Raw genomic sequence first — 18,283 nt, forward strand, 5'->3', positions numbered from 1 at the left:
ATCTCGGGGGGCGCTCTCCTCCCTCTATGGGGGTTCAGCCCTGATATTGGGGGTGCTCTCCTTCCTCTATGGGGGTTCAGCCCCGATATTGGGGGTGCTCTCCTCCCTCTATTGGGGTTCATCCCTGATATCGGGGGTGCTCTCCTCCCTCTATTGGGGTTCAGCCCTGATATCGGGGGGAGCTCTCCTCCCTCTATGGGGGTTCAGCCCTGATATCAGGGGTGCTCTCGTCCCTCTATGGGGGTTCAGCCCTGATATCGGGAGGTGCTCTCGTCCCTTTTATGGAGGTTCAGCCCTAATATTGGGGAACACTCCTTCCTCTATGGGGGTTCAGACCTGATATCGGGGGCCCTCTCGTCCTTCTATGGGGGTTCAGCCCTGATATTGGGGGAACTCTTCTTTCTCTATGGGAGTTCAGCCCTAATATCGGGGGCGCTCATCACTCTATTGGGGGTTCAGCCCTGATATCGGGGGGCGCGCTTGTCCCTCTATGGGGATTCAGTCCTGAAATCTGGGAGCGCCCTCGTTCCTCTATGGGGGTTCAGCCGTAATATCAGGGGCGCTCTCCTCCCTCTTTGGGGGTTCAGCCCTGATATTGGGGGTGCTCTCATCCCTCTATTGGGGTTCATCCCTGATATCGGGGGTGCTCTCCTCCCTCTATTGGGGTTCATCCCTGATATCGGGGGTGCTTTCCTCCCTCTATTGGGGTTCAGCCCTGATATCAGGGGGTGCTCTCATCCCTCTACGGGGGTTCAGCCCTGATATCGGGGGGGGGCACTCATCTAGTTTTTGGGGATTCAGTCCTGATTTCGGGGGACGCTCTTGTAACGGATCCGCTTCTGTTAATGGACTCTTCCTAGCTTGCGCCGAGGACCACAAGCCCCGCACTGGACACCACAACCACCGCGGACTCCACAACCGCCGTAGCTTAACTGGAGCCGCGCCGTCTTCCTTCCACCCTGAATGAACCTCCAGCATTCAGGACCGTGTGGGAAAGATCTCTCCTCCAGGGAATATGCAGAGCATAGCAATCCCCAGCGTGATGCAGCAATTCCCTCCAATAACGAGACGAGGCTGCATTTTGAAGGGTTAGAAAAACATGAACTGAACATGAACGTACAGCCTCTTTTATTCACAAACCAAAAACATAGTACTGCCCACAGGGGTTTGAAATACAACCAATCAATATATTACAACACATCCCCACAAAATCCTCCCCTCTGTCCGTGATAGAATTACCTCACACTGGGTTGATGCAATCACCACAGACAGACAAATACACAATATCCTCTGTCCTGGAGACAACCGAGAAGTAATTCAATTATCTCTCAGGACAAAGGACATCGCCAATACACACAGAGAGACAACAGGAGAGGAGTCACCACCCAAACACACAAAATCCTCCCTTTCTGTCTGTGATATAATTATGGATTAACATAACTATCACAGACAGTAAAAATACAGTTTTTAAACATACTCTGTAACTTTAAAACCATACATTCCATCTCCATAAAAATTACATATTTAAACTCAGCATACATCAAACATAAACACTTCCAAAAATCACACAAATCCCTCCAGCGGATCAAAAGTTAAGTGGAAGTCCTTTATGACTGACCGCAAGCACAATTTCCTGCCCAAAACAGTTCCATAGATTCTTTAGTATACACCGCTGACCGCGTTCGGTCCTAAGAACAGTCCAGACATGCGGCATAGTTCTGTTCTTGAAGGGTAATATGTCCCGGGGCCATAGTCGTAGGGCAGGAGGCTAGCCATAAGTCCTCTACAATGCCCAGTGGCAAATGGCAGTTTGTCACACATCTCCCCTTTGGGGGGAAGACTAACCAGGCACCTGACCTTCTGTCGGTCAGTGCCTCCGTTAGTCGATCCACCAACCCACAGTAACCAGATGCCCGAGTAGCCCACCCACAACAAACAGGTACAAGGGTGACCCACCCACAAGAAACAGTTACTGCACCTGGGTATTTTGCTGGGGTGATGTGGCAACATGCTGTGGGGACTTGAGGGAGGGCAGAGGCCGACTGCACTCTGCCCAGCTGCCAGCTCTTCTGCTGGGGTGCTGAGACCATAGTCCGGCTCAGTAGCCAGAGGAACATGGGAGTCAGCAGGGGTTAACATCGCCTCTGTTAACCCTGAGGCCATGTTAGGAGTTAACTGGGGAGGGGAATTTGTACTTACCCCCTCCTCCTGTTGTCCTGGTGAGGGTAGTGGGGGATCTGGACAGGCTGTCCAGCATCCCGGTAGGTCAGGCGCAGAGACCAAGGTCCCATCTGCGCCGTCTGAGCGATTGGTGTCTCCCCTTGTTATGGTAAGCTGCCGCTGGGGAGAGAGGTTGCTTCGCTCCTCTCCCTGAAACACAGGCTGCCGCTGGGGAGGAAGTACGACACCTTCAGCTCCCTGGGGTACACACTGTCACTGGGGGGGAAGGAGGACACCTTCAGCTCCCTGGGGTACACACTGCCGCTGGGGGGGGAAGTATGACACTTTCGGCCCCCTGGGGTACACACTGCCGCTGGGGGGGAAGGACGACACCTTCGGCCCCCTGGGGTACACACTGCCACTGGTGGGGAAGTACGTCACCTTCAGCTCCCTGGGGTACACACTGCCGCTGGGGGGGAAGGACGACACCTTCGGCCCCCTGGGGTACACACTGCCGCTGGGGGGGAAGGACGACACCTTCGGCCCCCTGGGGTACACACTGCTGCTGGGGGGGAAGGACGACACCTTCGGCCCCCTGGGGTACACACTGCCGCTGGGGGGGAAGGACGACACCTTTGGCCCCCTGTAACTCACGTTTTTGCTGGGGCGCAGGGACGGAATACTTCGCTATCTCTGCCCGATATTCTGCTTCCTGCTGCAGATACTCCGCCAGTTCTCTCCTCACTTCCGGTACAATTTCCTCTGTTAGGTGGGGCCCGTAGATAGCCAACCGCCTCTTCAGCATAGCGTCAAACCGTACGTGGCTATACCAATACTCCAGTTTTGCTTGGTGTTCCCAGGATGCTGCTCCTCGCACTAGGGAAGCCATCCCACCGCTTGCCACCAATGTAACGGATCCGCTTCCGTTAAAGGATGCTTCCTAGCTTGCGCCGAGGACCACAAGCACCGCACTGGACACCACAACCACCGCAGACTCCACAACCGCCGTAGCTTAACTGGAGCCGCGCCGTCTTCCTTCCACCCTGAATGAACCTCCAGCATTCAGGACCGTGTGGGAAAGATCTCTCCTCCAGGGAATATGCAGAGCATAGCAATCCCCAGCGTGATACAGCAATTCCCTCCAATAACGAGACAAGGCTGCGTTTTGAAGGGTTAGAAAAACATGAACTGAACATGAACGTACAGCCTCTTTTATTCACAAACCAAAAACATAGTACTGCCCACAGGGGTTTGAAATACAACCAATCAATATATTACAACACATCCCCACAAAATCCTCCCCTCTGCCCGTGATAGAATTACCTCACACTGGGTTGATGCAATCATCACAGGCAGGAGAATACACAATATCCTCTGTCCTGGAGACAACCGAGAAGTAATTAAATTATCTCTCAGGACAAAGGACATCGCCAATACACACAGAGAGACAACAGGACAGGAGTCACCACCCAAACACACAAAATCCTCCCTTTCTGTCTGTGATATAATTATGGATTAACATAACTATCACAGACAGTAAAAATACAGTTTTTAAACATACACTGTAACTTTAAAACCATACATTCCATCTCCATAAAAATATTACATATTTACATATTTAAACTCAGCTTACATCAAACATAAACACTTCCAAAAATCACACAAATCCCTCCAGCGGATCAAAAGTTAAGTGGAAGTCCTTTATGACTGACCGCAAGCACAATTTCCTGCCCAAAACAGTTCCATAGATTCTTTAGTATACACCGCTGACCGCGTTCGGTCCTAAGAACAGTCCAGACATGCGGCATAGTTCTGTTCTTGAAGGGTAATATGTCCCGGGGCCATAGTCGTAGGGCAGGAGGCTAGCCATAAGTCCTCTACAATGCCCAGTGGCAAATGGCAGTTTGTCACAGCTCTCATCCCTCTATGAGGGTTCAGCCCTGATATCGTGGCGCTCTCGTCCCTTTATGGGGGTTCAGCCCTGATATCGGGGGGCGCTCTTATCCCTCTGAGGGTTCAGCCCTGATATCAGGGGCACTCATCCCTTTATGGGGGTTCAGTCCTGATATCGGGGGGCGCTCTCGTCCCACTATGGGGTTCAGTCCTGATATCGGGGGACGCTCTTATCCTTCTATGAGGGTTCAGCCCTGATATCGGGGGGCGCTCTCGTCCCTGTATGGGGGTTCTGCCCTGATATCGGGGGGCGCTTTCCTCTCTCTATGGGGGTTTAGCCCTGATATCAGGGGGCACTCTCGTCCCTTTATGGGGGTTCAGTCCTGATATCGGGGGACGCTCTTATCCCTCTATGAGGGTTCTGCCTTGATATTGGGGGGCGCTCTCGTCCCTCTATTGAGGGTTCAGCTCTAATATCAGGGGGCGCTCTCCTTCCTCTGTGGGGGTTCAGCCCTGATATCGGGGGGTGCTGTCATCCCTCTATGGGGGTGCAGCCCTGATATCGGGGCTCGCTCTCGTCCCCTATGGGGGTTCAGTCCTGATATCGGGGGGCGCTCTTATCCCTCTATGGGGCTTCAGCCCTTTTATCGGGGGGAGCTCTTATCCCTCTATGGGGGTTTCCCTTTCGGTCTCTTTTCCATTAGAAGCAGAAAACTGAAGGGTCAGAAATTCTCCTGTAAATTATAAAATGTCCCGTGAATCTGCGGCTCATAAACTGCTGCCGGCTGCCCATAGACTTCCAGGCTGCTGACTGCCAGACTCCAATCATCCAGACACTCAGAGGTCAGCGGGGTGAACTCCACCCTAATCCACCCGCATGTTCCTGCTCTCCTCTGCCGCATTTCAGTGCTCAGTATTGTATTCAGTCTGTGTGTTATCTCCTATAGCTTCTGATTCCAGGAGGAGAAGTCCCCCCAAGAGATGTCCCCGTCCTCTGTATTCCCAGGACTGTCCAGAGGAGAAGCTCTCAGAGAACCATCAGGTAGATGGAGCTGAAGTCTCCCCAGAATCTGACCAGAAAGTGATGGAACCAAAGACCATTTTACATTTCTCTTCTTTAGGATGAAAATCTGATGGATATTAAGGTTGAGGTTAAAGATGAAGAGGAGGAGACGGATTTATGGGGCAATCAGCAAGGTAAGGAGGGGGGCTGTCACGGGTCACCTGACTACTACTCCCATCATCTCATCATCACATGTAATAATCTCTCCTGTCCCTGTGTGTTTCCTACAGATGGACTCATAGAAGGAAATCCCCCCGAGAGATGTCCACGTCCTCTGTTTTCCCAGGACTGTCCAGAGGAGAAGCTCCCAAAGAACCATCAGGTATATGGAGCTGAAGTCTCCCCAGAATCTGACCAGAAAGGGATTGAACCAAAGATTATTTCACATTTCTCTTCTTTAGGATGAAAATCCGATGGATATTAAGGTTGAGGTTAAAGATGAAGCAGAAGAGGAGACGGATTTATGGAGCAATCAGCAGGGTAAGGAGGGGGGACTATCATGGGTCACCTGGATACTACTCCCATCATCTCATCATCACATGTAATAATCTCTCCCTGTGCGTTTCCTACAGATGGACTCATAGAAGGAAATCCCCCCGAGAGATGTCCTCATCCTCTGTATTCCCAGGACTGTCCAGAGGAGAAGCTCCCAGAGAACCATCAGGTAGATGGAGCTGAGCCCTATACACATCTATATAGGGGGGTCCTGCAGTCATAGAGGGGTCATAGATTGTGGGGGTCTCTTATGTGGATCTGTTACATTTCCCACCTGTCTGCTGTATTGTACTGAATTGTTACAGATGACAAATCAGGGGGAAGATCTGACTGTTATTAAAGTGGAGGATGAAGAAGAGCGGATGATGGGCGATCCCCCATGTAAGAGTGAGGTGGAGGAGGACATTCCAGTCCATGTGACCACAGGTATGGAATAATGAATGGAGGAAGGGAGTTGGGAGGTTTCTTCAGGTGAGGCTCCACCTTAGAGCTGCAGTAAAGGAGCACTCCGGGCAGTGACCCCTCTGTTATGTGCAAGAGCGGAGGGAGCTGTGACTGCACATAGACATCTTCTCCAGGATCTTCTCTCCATCCTCTCATGGTCCAGGCTGGACACTCGGCTTAGCATTTGGTTTTGGGGTGGAACAGGCTACTTTGAAGAGCTGCACTAATGGCTGAGGTCAGAGAGAACTCAGTTTAACCACTTAAGTTCCACAATTCATGGTGCTAGGTGGCCTTCTGTGACACCTATCTTCCAGCCTTGTGTCTTTAAATAGCAAGCTGATTGATAGTTTTATACTGAAAAAGCCCCCGAGACATGTAATGGCTGTTATACCTCAGGTAGGTGACATCAGATGTCGGGTGTTATAGATGACATTACTTCTACACTATAAAGGCTGGAGACATGTAGTAATGGCTGTTATACCTCAGGTAGGTGTCATCAGAAGCCAGGTGTTATAGATGACATTACTACTACACTATAAAAGCTGGAGACATGTAGTAATGGCTGTTATACCTCAGGTAGGTGACATCAGATGCCGGGTGTTATAGATTACATCACTACTACACTATAAAGACTGGAGACATGTAGTAATGGCTGTTATACCTCAGGTAGGTGTCATCAGATGACGGGTGTTATAGATGACATTACTTCTACACTATAAAGGCTGGAGACATGTAGTAATGGCTGTTATACCTCAGGTAGGTGTCATCAGATGCCGGGTGTTATAGATGATATTACTTCTACACTATAAAGGCTGGAGACATGTAGTAATGGCTGTTACACCTCAGGTAGGTGTCATCAGATGCCGGGTGTTATAGATGACATTATTACTACACTATAAAGGCCGGAGACCTGTAGTAATGGCTGTTATACCTCAGTTAGGTGTCATCAGATGTCGGGTGTTATAGATGATATTACTACTACACTATAAAGGCTGGAGACATGTAGTAATGTCTGTTATACCTCAGGTAGGTGACATCAGATGCCGGGTGTTATAGATGACATTACTTCTACACTATAAAGACTGGAGACATGTAGTAATGGCTGTGATACCTCAGGTAGGTGTCATCAGATGCCCGGTGTTATAGATGACATTACTTCTACACTATAAAGGCTGGAGACATGTAGTAATGGCTGTTATACCTCAGGTAGGTGTCATCAGATGCTGGGTGTTATAGATGACATTACTTCTACACTATAAAGGCTGGAGACATGTAGTAATGGCTGTTATACCTCAGGTAGGTGTCATCAGATGTCGGGTGTTATAGATGACATTACTTCTACACTATAAAGGCTGGAGACATGTAGTAATGGCTGTTATACCTCAGGTAGGTGTCATCAGAAGCCAGGTGTTATAGATGACATTACTACTACACTATAAAAGCTGGAGACATGTAGTAATGGCTGTTATACCTCAGGTAGGTGACATCAGATGCCGGGTGTTATAGATTACATCACTACTACACTATAAAGACTGGAGACATGTAGTAATGGCTGTTATACCTCAGGTAGGTGACATCAGATGCCGGATGTTATAGATGACATTACTACTACACTATAAAGACTGGAGACATGTAGTAATGGCTGTTATACCTCAGGTAGGTGTCATCAGATGACGGGTGTTATAGATGACATTACTTCTACACTATAAAGGCTGGAGACATGTAGTAATGGCTGTTATACCTCAGGTAGGTGACATCAGATGCCGGGTGTTATAGGTGACATTACTTCTACACTATAAAGGCTAAAGACATATAGTATTGGCTGTTCTGTACTTTATGGTATGAAACAGTATAATGGAGGTAGAATTGGAGGTTTTCTTCGGTGCACTCTTCGTTATACATATTCAGTGGGGAAAATAAGTTTTTGATGCACTGACGATTTTGCAAGTTTTCCCACCTACAAAGAATGGAGAGGTAAGTAATTTTTATCGTAGGTACACTTCAACTGTGAGAGACAGAATTTAAAAGAAAAATCCAGAAAATCACAATCGCAAAAAAAAAATTACGTTCAGATTCATATGAGTATATTACATGATTCTGTGTCCCAGCCTAACCACGGGTTTAAATTACATGAGTTCACAGGTTCATATATCCTTTCTAAGCTGTTACTCGTAGTCATTTAACCAGAGTTCAGGCTGGGGCATATGCGTGTATACAAATGGATATCTGTAATATGCTTGTCTAAATCCAGCCTCACTGGAGTGTCATAAATGTATTCACCTTATGGTTTCAAAAACAAATGACAAAATCCATTCTTAATCCGAATAGGAAATCCCAGTAAGAAGTCGGAAGGAAACATCATCTTATCACAGAATTATAAAGAAGATCAGAATATCATGCAGCGCTCTAATGGAGAAAACCATGTTACTATGATTGTATATCCCTTACTTCTCATTACAGATCTGTCATCTAATCCTCCTAATAATGAGGAACCTTCTCCTGACCAATCACAGATTGTTACCACAAGTAATGGGCAGAAAGAGAGTAAAAGATTTGAATCTGGGGAATGTGGAAACCAGTATAGGTCTGATCCTCCTGTACACAGAAGTAGTTACACAGGAGAGAAATCATATTCATGTTCACAATGTGGGAAATGCTTTACTGGAAAATCACAACTTGTTGAACACCAGAGCATTCACACAGGAGAGAGGCTGCATTTATGTTCAGAATGTGGGAAATCGTTTTCAAGTATATCAAATCTTGGGAAGCATAAGAAAATTCACACAGGAGAGAAGCCATATTCGTGCTCAGAATGTGGAAAATGCTTTAGAAGTAAAACACATCTTGTTATACATGAGAGAATTCATACTGGAGAAAAGCCATATTGCTGTTCACAATGTGAAAAATGTTTTAGATATAGATCAGATTACATTACACATGAGAGAAGTCACACAGGAAAAATATACTCATGTTCAGAATGTGAAAAATGCTTTCTAAGTAAATCTGGTCTTGTTATACATGAGAGAATTCACACAGGAGAGAAGCCTTATTTATGTTCAGAATGTGGAAAATGTTTTATGAGTAGAACAAGTCTTGGTCGTCATGAGATAATTCACAAAGAAGAGAAGGCATATTCATGTTCAGAATGTGGAAAATGTTTTTCAAGTAAATCACATCTTGTTATACATGAGAGAAGTCACACAGGAGAGAAGCCATATTCATGTTCAGAATGTAGAAAATGTTTTACTCAGAAAGCAACTCTTGTTAAACATAAAAGAATTCACACAGGAGAGAAGCCATTTTCATGTTCAGATTGTGGGAAATGCTTTACAAATCAATCAGGTCTTGCTAGACATGAGAGAAAGCACACAGGAAAGAAGCCATATTCATGTTCAGAATGTGGAAAATGCTTTACCCAGAAATATGGCCTTGTTACACATGAGAGAATTCACACAGGAGAGAAGCCATATTCCTGTTTAAGATGTGGGAAATGTTTTACAAGTAAACACAGTCTTTCTATTCATGAGAGAAGTCACACGGGAGAGAAGCCGTATTCATGTTTAGAATGTGGAGAATGTTTTGCCAGGAAAGCATATCTTATTACTCATGAGAGATTTCACAAAAGAGAGAAGGCACATTCATGTTCAGATTGTGGAAAATGTTTAGTATGTAAGTGAGTGCTTTTAAAACATGAGCAATTTCACTTAGGCAACAAGAAAAATTCATGTACAAAATGCGCAGAATGTTTTACCAAAAAATCTAGTTTTGATCAACATCAAGGAATTCAGCAGGGAAGCTGTATTCATGTTCAGAATGTGGGAAATGTTTTACAAACAAAGAAAGTCTTGATAAGTCAATTAGGAAAGAAGATATTTTATGTTTCTACACTATGTAATAACCACCTAACAGTTTTCTCAAGCTCAGCCTGTGCTCTGGGAAAAGCACTTAATAGTTCTAGCCGAGCTTGGGCAGAAGGGGGGGGGGGCAGGGTTGCTGCTCGATTGGCAGCTAGAGACATGGGCCTGGTCTGGTTTGACAGCTGGTAAGCTTGCACCAAGACAGCATTAGCGCACCATCAGCAGGAGATATGGCTGTTCGAGTTGGGAATAAACGCGGTAAAACCTGCTTTCACTTTCAGCGCCATTCACTGGATCCTGATTTCTAACAACGATATCTTCCCCTATACTAAAGATGATGCTGTCATTCTGGTATTGTTTGAAAGCTTGGAATGCCCATATCTCTAGCTGCTGTCAATCCAGAGAGCTGAGCAGCTAAAGCATCCCCCCCTTCAGTCTAGAGGAGGAGGGGGTCAGTTGGGTAGGTGACAGCCTGCAAGAGGAAAGAAAAAAATTATAAAAAAAATATAGAAATTTGTCATTATCATTTTTCTGACCCACATAATCAAGTTATGTTATTTTTAACAGTGAATGCTGTAAATAAATTCCACAAAATAATTTTAAAGTTGCTGTTTTTTTTTATTTCTCCTTAAGGGCTCATGCACACAAACGTATTTTCTTTCTATGTCGTTTTTTTTGCGGAACGTATACGGAACCAATCATTTCAATGGGTCCGCAAAAATAACGGAAGGTACTCCGTGTGCATTCAGTTTCCGTATGTCTGTATTTCCGTTCTGCAAAAAAATAGAACCTGTCCTATTATTGTCTGCATTACGGACAAGGATAGTACTGTTCTATTAGGGGCCAGCTGTTCCGTTCCGTAAAATACGGAATGCACACGGACGTCATCCGTATTTTTTGCGGACCGCATAATACATACGGTCGTGTGCATGAGGCCTAAAAATAAAATAATAAAAGGTATTTAATACAATTTTTATATACTCCAAAATGGTTCCTAAAAACCTACAATTTATCCTGCAATTTTTTTTATTTATTTTGCATAAAAAATTATAGTGATGACTGCTGGAACACAAAGGGGGAAATGTTACTGGTCCTTAAGGCTAAAATGAATGTCACTACAAGGTTAAAATGCAATTGTGTCCCCTGAGTTGTGCCCCAACAGGATTTACCGCAGACACGCATTAAAAATCTACAATAACAAATTGACATTTTGGGAGGGTTTTTCCAATTGTAATGCGACTGTGAGGAGGGTAATGCAGAAATTATTTAAGAAATTGTAAATGTTATGGTAATTTTTCCTATGATTCCTCAAGTGGAGTCTAACCAATTGTTGTGATGCTCCAAATTATAATGTTCCCTCCAGGGGTAAGAGTGTATGACCGGTCATAGACACAGAACGTGTGAGATTCCTCTTCTGCCTTCCCTCCAGAAGAGTTTTTTAATTTATAGGAAAAGCCCTGGGTGCTTTCATCTTACAACAGGGGTTTCAAATGAACCAATGAGATTATGGCAACTGTGGTAACCATAACCGAAGTGTCTCCATAGCATCTGGAATCAGTCAAGATAAGGCAGTGAATTCAGTTGTCTAGACGGATACAATTGGTGTCTATATACAGTCAATAACAGATAGATGTATATACAGTCCTGATCAAAAGTTTAAGACCACTTGAAAAATGGCAAAAATCATATTTTACATTGGATCTTAACAAGGTTCCAAGTAGAGCTTCACCATGCAACAAGAAGAAATGGGAGGGAGACAAAACATTTTTTGAGCATTCAATTAAAAATAACGATTAAACTGAAACAGGCTGTTTTTCAGCTGATCCAAAGTTTAGGACCACATGCCCTTAAAAGGCCAAATCTGTGCAAAGATGTGGATTCATTGTCATCTTCAGTCAGGTAGTCACACGTTGTGATGGCAAAGGCAAAAAAAACTCTCTTTTTGAACGTGGTCGGGTTGAACTGCATAAGCAGGGTCTCTCACAGCGCGTCATCGCTGCTGAGGTGGGACGCAGTAAGACAGTCATTTCTTAAATGATCCTGAGGGATATGGAACAAAAAAGTCAAGTGGAAGACCCCAAAAAATTTCGTCAGCACTGAGCCAGAGGATGCAATTGGCTGTCCGTCAAGACACCGGACAATCCTCGACCCAAATTAAGGCCCTTACTGGTGCTGACTGCGGCTCCATAACCATCAGACGGCATCTGAGACGGAAGGGCTTCAAAAACAAAAAACGTCTTCAAAGACCTCGTCTCCTTGAACGCCACAGAACTGCTCGTTTGGACTTTGTAAGAGAGCACCGAACATGGGACATTCAAAGGTGGAAGAGAGTTTTATTCTCTGATGAGAAAAAATTTAACCCTGATGGTTTCCAACATTACTGGCCTGACAAGCAGATCCCACCTGAGATGTTTTCTACGCGCCACAGTGGAGGGGGCGCCATAATGGTCTGGGGTGCTTTTTCCTTCAGTGGAACAATGGAGCTTCAGGAAGTGCAGGGGCGTCAAACGGCCGCTGGCTATGTCCAGATGTTGCAGAGAGCATTCCTCATGACTGAGGGCCCTCGCCTGTGTGGTAACGACTGGGTTCTTCAACAGGACAACGCTGCAGTACACAATGCCCGCAGGTCAAGGGACTTCTTCCAGGAGAATAACATCACTCTTTTGGCCCATCCTGCGTGTTCCCCTGATCTACATCCAATTGAGAACCTTTGGGGATGAATGGCAAGGGAAGTTTACAAAAATGGACAACAGTTCCAGACAGTAGATGGCCTTCGTGCGGCCGTCTTCACCACTTGGAGAAATGTTCCCACTCACCTCATGGAAACGCTTGCATCAAGCATGCCGAAACGAATGTTGGAAGTGATAAACAATAACGGCGGAGCTACTCACTACTGAGTTCATGTTTGGAAGTTGGATTTCTGTTTTGGGGGGGTTTAGTTTTTTTGGAGGTGTGGTCCTAAACTTTTGATCAGCTGAAAAACAGCCTGTTCCAGTTTATTCGTTGTTTTCATTAAATTGAATGCTCAAAAAATGTTTTGTCTCACTCCCATTTCTTCTTGTTGCATGTTGAAGCTCTACTTGGAACCTTGTTAAGATCCAGCCATGCTAAATAGGATTTTTTTGCCATTTTTCAAGTGGTCTTAAACTTTTGATCAGGACTGTACAAAGATTATATCATTCAGAAATTAACAGAACAAGGAAGATAATAGACAAGATTTGAAATTATGATTTAACTAATTTAAAGTTACCATATCATTTTCCTCCTCTACATTTACCCTCTGCCATTCGCCAGGAAGATATCTCCTTTGACCTGACATTGTAGTAACTCATTGAGGAGGTCTCTTTTATATAGGGGAGTGAGTAGGTTTATGTCTAACTGCATGTATACCAGTGTCTTTGTTCTACATCTGTAAATTTCTGAATAGCACATAATCCACATTGATAAAGTAGGTATATTCATAAAACGATTAGTATTATATACAATGTACTATTTATAATACCTGAGAACCGTCCCCCAATATTTTTAAACCAAGTAGCTAGATTTAACTAATTTAGCCATTCAGGCCATTTGAGTTCCCAGTCATCGTTGGAATTAGCATTTTTTTTAACTCTTCCTTCAATTCGCCTATTCTATATTATGTTTCACTTGCATCATTCCAGAGGCGTCAATATAATGACATCAAGCGGGGCCTACAATTTGGCACATACCATCCTAGGATGCGGTTAAGTATTTTAGTACTGTGGTATGTTGGTTAGTCACTAATACTAGTTGCCCAGTAATGGTAGAAGTAATATTCAGGGAGTCAAAAACATATTCTGTCACATTATCAAACAGCAAATTTTTCTGTTATGTTCATTTTTAATTGATAATCCCATAAGTGTCATTGCACCCCAGTGTACATGTAACAGCGGCCGCTGTACGCCGATGTTCCCCCGCCTATCGCTACGGTTTTGGGCGCCTGCCCAGCAGCGACCGGTGGCTGGTGCTTCCCTTTTTACCGCTGCGGTTTCTGCTATTGCTTCTCAGGATTCCGCTCCACAGCTTCCCCTCAGCCCTGGTCACAGCCTGTGTTCGGCTGGTTTCATGTTACACTGCTTTAAGGGCCGAGCGCATCACTCCCTGGGCTGTGTGGGTTAGGTCAGGTGACCTCGCTGACCAACCCTGGCTCTCCTGCAGGTACTAAAGTGGCTTGGCCCTCTTCCCAGATGCCTCAGTGTCAAGGTCCTTGAATTTGTTAGTTCCTGATACTCACATGTGCTCCTGACCTATACTTCATTCCTGGATTCTGCTTATCGTCTGATCCCTGCCTGCTTGCTTTGTACCTGTGCCACCTGCCCTGACCTATTGCCTGTCTGACCACGTCTCTGCCGCATCCTTCGGTCTTGCACCGTTGCTCCTGGTAATGTATCTGCCCGCCTGACTACACTTATACTTCAGGTACCTACTCAGGTACTTCGTGGCCAGCCTGGACTATCTGCTTGCGTGACTATGCTTATACTTCAGATACCTACTCAGATACCTCCTGGTCCGCCCGGACCAGCTGCCACTGACTCAGGGATTGCTCTGGAGTAGCCCCTGGCAACTTCCCTAAAGGCTCAAGTCTATCCTCACCATCAGAGGCTCTAGTGAATACTAGGTAGTTGCTTATTCACGCCCCTCCAGAGTATAGCTAGTCAGTGGCACACTGAGTTCACACTCGCTGATCCGTGACAGTACACTGAGGCCATGGACCCTGCTGATCATCCCAAGCCTGTCGTCCAGGAACTGTTACACGAAGTAAAGCGCCGAAGCGAACGTCAGGATGTCTTTATGCAGTTCTTGCAAAATGTGGCTGCCCGTCTGGATGCCGTGTCGTCTCCAGCTACTGCAGGGTCGTCAGGCGCTGCTACTCCGGCAGTTCCCACACCGGTAAGTCCGGACTTGTGTACAGCTGGTGTGCAACTCCCTCTGCCTTCACACTACGGTGGAGATCCAAAAACCTGTTGTGGATTCCGGAATCAGTGTTTGATCCACTTTGAGTTGCATAGACAGAGGTTTCCCACTAAACGATCCAAGGTTGCCTTGATCGTGTCCCTGCTGTCTGATGAGGCCCTTACTTGGGCAAATCCTATTTGGGAACATGGAGGTCCTGAGACTACCAGTCTGCAGTCTTTTCTGGCAACCTTCCGGCTGGTCTTTGAAGAGCCCGGCCGCACATCCTCCGCAGCCTCAGCTCTGCTACGTCTACGACAGGTTTCCTTGTCTGTGGGTCAGTACGCCATCCACTTTCTTACCCTGGCTGCTGAACTTGCATGGAACAATGAGGCTCAACTGGCGGTGTTCTGGGAGGGCCTTTCTAACCAGATTAAGGATGAACTAGCTGGTCACGACCGTCCGTCTACTCTGAATGCTATAGGATCGCTAGACCATAGAAGTCCAGAAGATGTGTGGATGACAGAGGGCGCAGTGTCACAACTGGGTATCAAATAGGGATTCAGTTTATTCACAGACAACGCGTTTTGGGGTACATGACCCCTTTATCAAGCCGTAAACAAGGTAATATAATATCAAAATAGTGGATGTAAAGTTTAACACATAGGTAATATAATGCGAACAGAAAACAATAAAATAATCACCAAATTTACCAATGAGACGTGAAATGAATTAAATAAATATAAGCATAAATATAATGACCAGGGTATAAAGACCATCCCCATAAAAGGCTGTCTTAAATATGTATATGTAACGGATCCACTTCCATTTATGGACGCTTCCTAGCTTGCGCCGAGGACCACAAGCACCGCACTGGACACCACAAGCACCGCAGACTCCACAACCGCCATAGCTTAACTGGAGCCGCGCCGTCTTCCTTCCACCCTGAATGAACCTCCAGCATTCAGGACCGTGTGGGAAAGATCTCTCCTCCAGGGAATATGCAGAGCATAGCAATCCCCAGCGTGATACAGCAATTCCCTCCAATAACGAGACGAGGCTGCGTTTTGAAGGGTTAGAAAAAAATGAACTGAACTGAACTGAACCCTTTATTGAGGGCTACCCGCCCGTATTTATGCAGGTCCCCACAATGCATCATGGTTTCCTCCTCTCTGCCCTGGAGACACCCGAAGGCAATTCAATTATCTCCCAGGACAAAGGGAGATCACCAATACACATGTGAGAACAACAGGAGAGGAGTCACCACCCAAATACACAAAATCCTCCCTTCTGTCTGGGATATAATTATGGATTAACATAACTATCACAGACAGTAAAAATACAGTTTTTAAACATACACTGTAACTTTAAAACCATACATTCCATCTTACATATTTAAACTCAGCATACATCAAACATAAACACTTCCAAAAATCACACAAATCCCTCCAGCGGATCAAAAGTTTAGTGGAAGTCCTTTATGACTGACCGCAAGCACAATTTCCTGCCCAAAACAGTTCCATAGATTTGGGCTGTGCGGTCGGTCAATTTCATGCAGAAAAACGGCTAAGTCCCATCTTCGAACGGGACTTAGTCTCTGGAGCTGAAAGTTCAGTATGGAAGAAGGTAATATGTCCCGGGGCCATAGTCGTAGGGCAGGAGGCTAGCCATAAGTCCTCTACAATGCCCAGTGGCAAATGGCAGTTTGTCACAGTATATATAAGGGAAACTATAAAATCCCCCGTGTCAGAGTTTATTGTGCAGTGTATAAAACCTATTTTATATATATAAATAGATAAATAAATCCATATGGAAGAAATCACGATAAAAAAATGTATTTATGATAAAGTCTCAGTTAATAAATAGTGCCAATAAAGCTATGAGAGGAGCGCGCTGATTGGGGAAGTGTCGGCTGATGGGCGGAGTTACATTTACGATACTGGGTGGGAGCTGAAAAGGATGATGTTGCAGGATATGGGTTGGATTAACTAGTTTCAATGATAGGGGGAAAGTAAACGATACTGAATGGGTAATGTGGGGGATAGTAGTGTGGGATGGGAATGGATTGCTCAAAAAATAAAGAGTACAGAGCTATTACTGAAGAGCTATTACTTATGTAGGGGAAAAAGTGATGATTTTCACCTATATCAGTAATAGCTCTTTAATCAGCATCCCTTTATCACCACTCTAGTATTACACCTAATTACAACTGTACTCTTTGTTTTTTGAGCAAGTCCTCTTTGAAACTTTCTGTTCTGGTGACTCTCTCGCACAAGGGAGTCACGCTGTCTATGCCTGCATTCCTGGACTTTGGGTCGGCCAGTAATTTTATTCAGCAGGCTATGGTCCATCAGTTCCAGCTTCCTACCATCCGTCTCGAAAGGCTTCTGTCTGTGGCCTCTGTAATGGACTGCCACTCCCTGAGCCAGTGCTCTCCGTGACAATGCCCCTCAAGCTGCAAATTGGAGTTCTGCATTCTGAGATGATCTCATTCTACGTGCTGCCAGCGTCCGTGAATCCGGTTATCCTTGGTCTTCCCAGGCTGCGTCAGCACCCTCCAGTTCTGGACTGGAACTCCGGTCAGATTCTACGTTGGGGATCATCCTGTCATTCCACCTGCCTATTGGAGGTCTGGTCTGCTTCCTCGCCTACTGTACCAGTAGCCCTGCCTGGACTCCCGCAGTAGTACGCCAGTTTTGCAGATGTTTTCAGCAATAAAGAGGTGGAGACCCTGCCTCCTCATCGTCCGTATGATTGTCCGATTGACCTTCTGCCTGGTGCCACTCCTCCTCGGGGTCGAGTCTATCCCATTTCACTTCCCGAGACCCAAGTGATGTCTGAGTACATTAAAGAAATTCTCGAGAGGGGGTTTATCTGGAAATCTACTTCACCAGTCGGTGGCGGGTTCTTCTTTGCGCAAAAAAAAGATGGATCCTTACAGCCCTGTATCGACTATCGAGGTCTGAATAAGGTCACAATCAAGAATCGTTATCCTTTACCGCTAATCTCTGAACTTTTTGACAGGATCCGGGGAGCTAAGGTCTTTACTAAATTCGACCTGCGCGGCGCATATAATCTTATCCGCATCCGGAAGAGTGATAAGTGGAAGACTGTTTTTAACACTCGTGACGGACACTACGAGTATCTCGTCATGCCCTTCGGTCTGTGCAATGCTTCTGCGGTATTCCAGGAGTTGGTGAACGACATCTTCTGGGATCTGCTTTATGTCTGCATAATAATGTGTCTGGACGATATACTGATCTATTCCTCGGATTTAACCACTCACCGGAAGCATGTACATTTAGTATTACAGCGGTTAAGAGAAATTCGACTTTACCCTAAACTCGAGAAAAGCCTTTTTGACAAATCTACTGTACCGTTTCTCAGATACGTTATCTCGGATGCCGGGTTGCAGATGGATCCTGAAAAGTTGAAGGCAGTAATGGACTGGCCACGC

General features: G+C 45.7%; 4 protein-coding genes across 4 annotated transcripts in view; 2 read left to right on the forward strand and 2 right to left on the reverse strand.

The window, feature by feature from the left end:
* The window catches only part of LOC120998324 (aspartic and glutamic acid-rich protein-like), a 2,513,920-nt gene that overhangs the window by 1,044,945 nt on the left and 1,450,692 nt on the right, over positions 1-18,283 (forward strand). Inside the window, exon 13 of the mRNA XM_040428985.1 lies at positions 5,001-5,095. Within this exon, the coding sequence (XP_040284919.1) occupies positions 5,001-5,095 (95 nt within the window). The remainder of the gene's footprint in view (positions 1-5,000; positions 5,096-18,283) is intronic.
* LOC120998305 (gastrula zinc finger protein XlCGF26.1-like) overlaps positions 1-18,283 on the reverse strand; it is a 4,064,644-nt gene that overhangs the window by 137,982 nt on the left and 3,908,379 nt on the right. The window lies entirely within an intron of this gene.
* Positions 1-18,283, reverse strand: part of LOC120998312 (gastrula zinc finger protein XlCGF26.1-like) — a 422,105-nt gene that overhangs the window by 82,509 nt on the left and 321,313 nt on the right. The window lies entirely within an intron of this gene.
* Positions 7,780-9,974, forward strand: LOC120998358 (oocyte zinc finger protein XlCOF6.1-like). The gene has a single exon (XM_040429026.1). The coding sequence runs from the start codon at positions 8,452-8,454 to the stop codon at positions 9,730-9,732; it is 1,281 nt and encodes a 426-aa protein (XP_040284960.1). The 5' UTR covers positions 7,780-8,451; the 3' UTR covers positions 9,733-9,974.

The sequence above is a fragment of the Bufo bufo genome, chromosome 4 (assembly GCF_905171765.1).
Source record: "Bufo bufo chromosome 4, aBufBuf1.1, whole genome shotgun sequence".
NCBI classification, from domain to species: domain Eukaryota; kingdom Metazoa; phylum Chordata; class Amphibia; order Anura; family Bufonidae; genus Bufo; species Bufo bufo.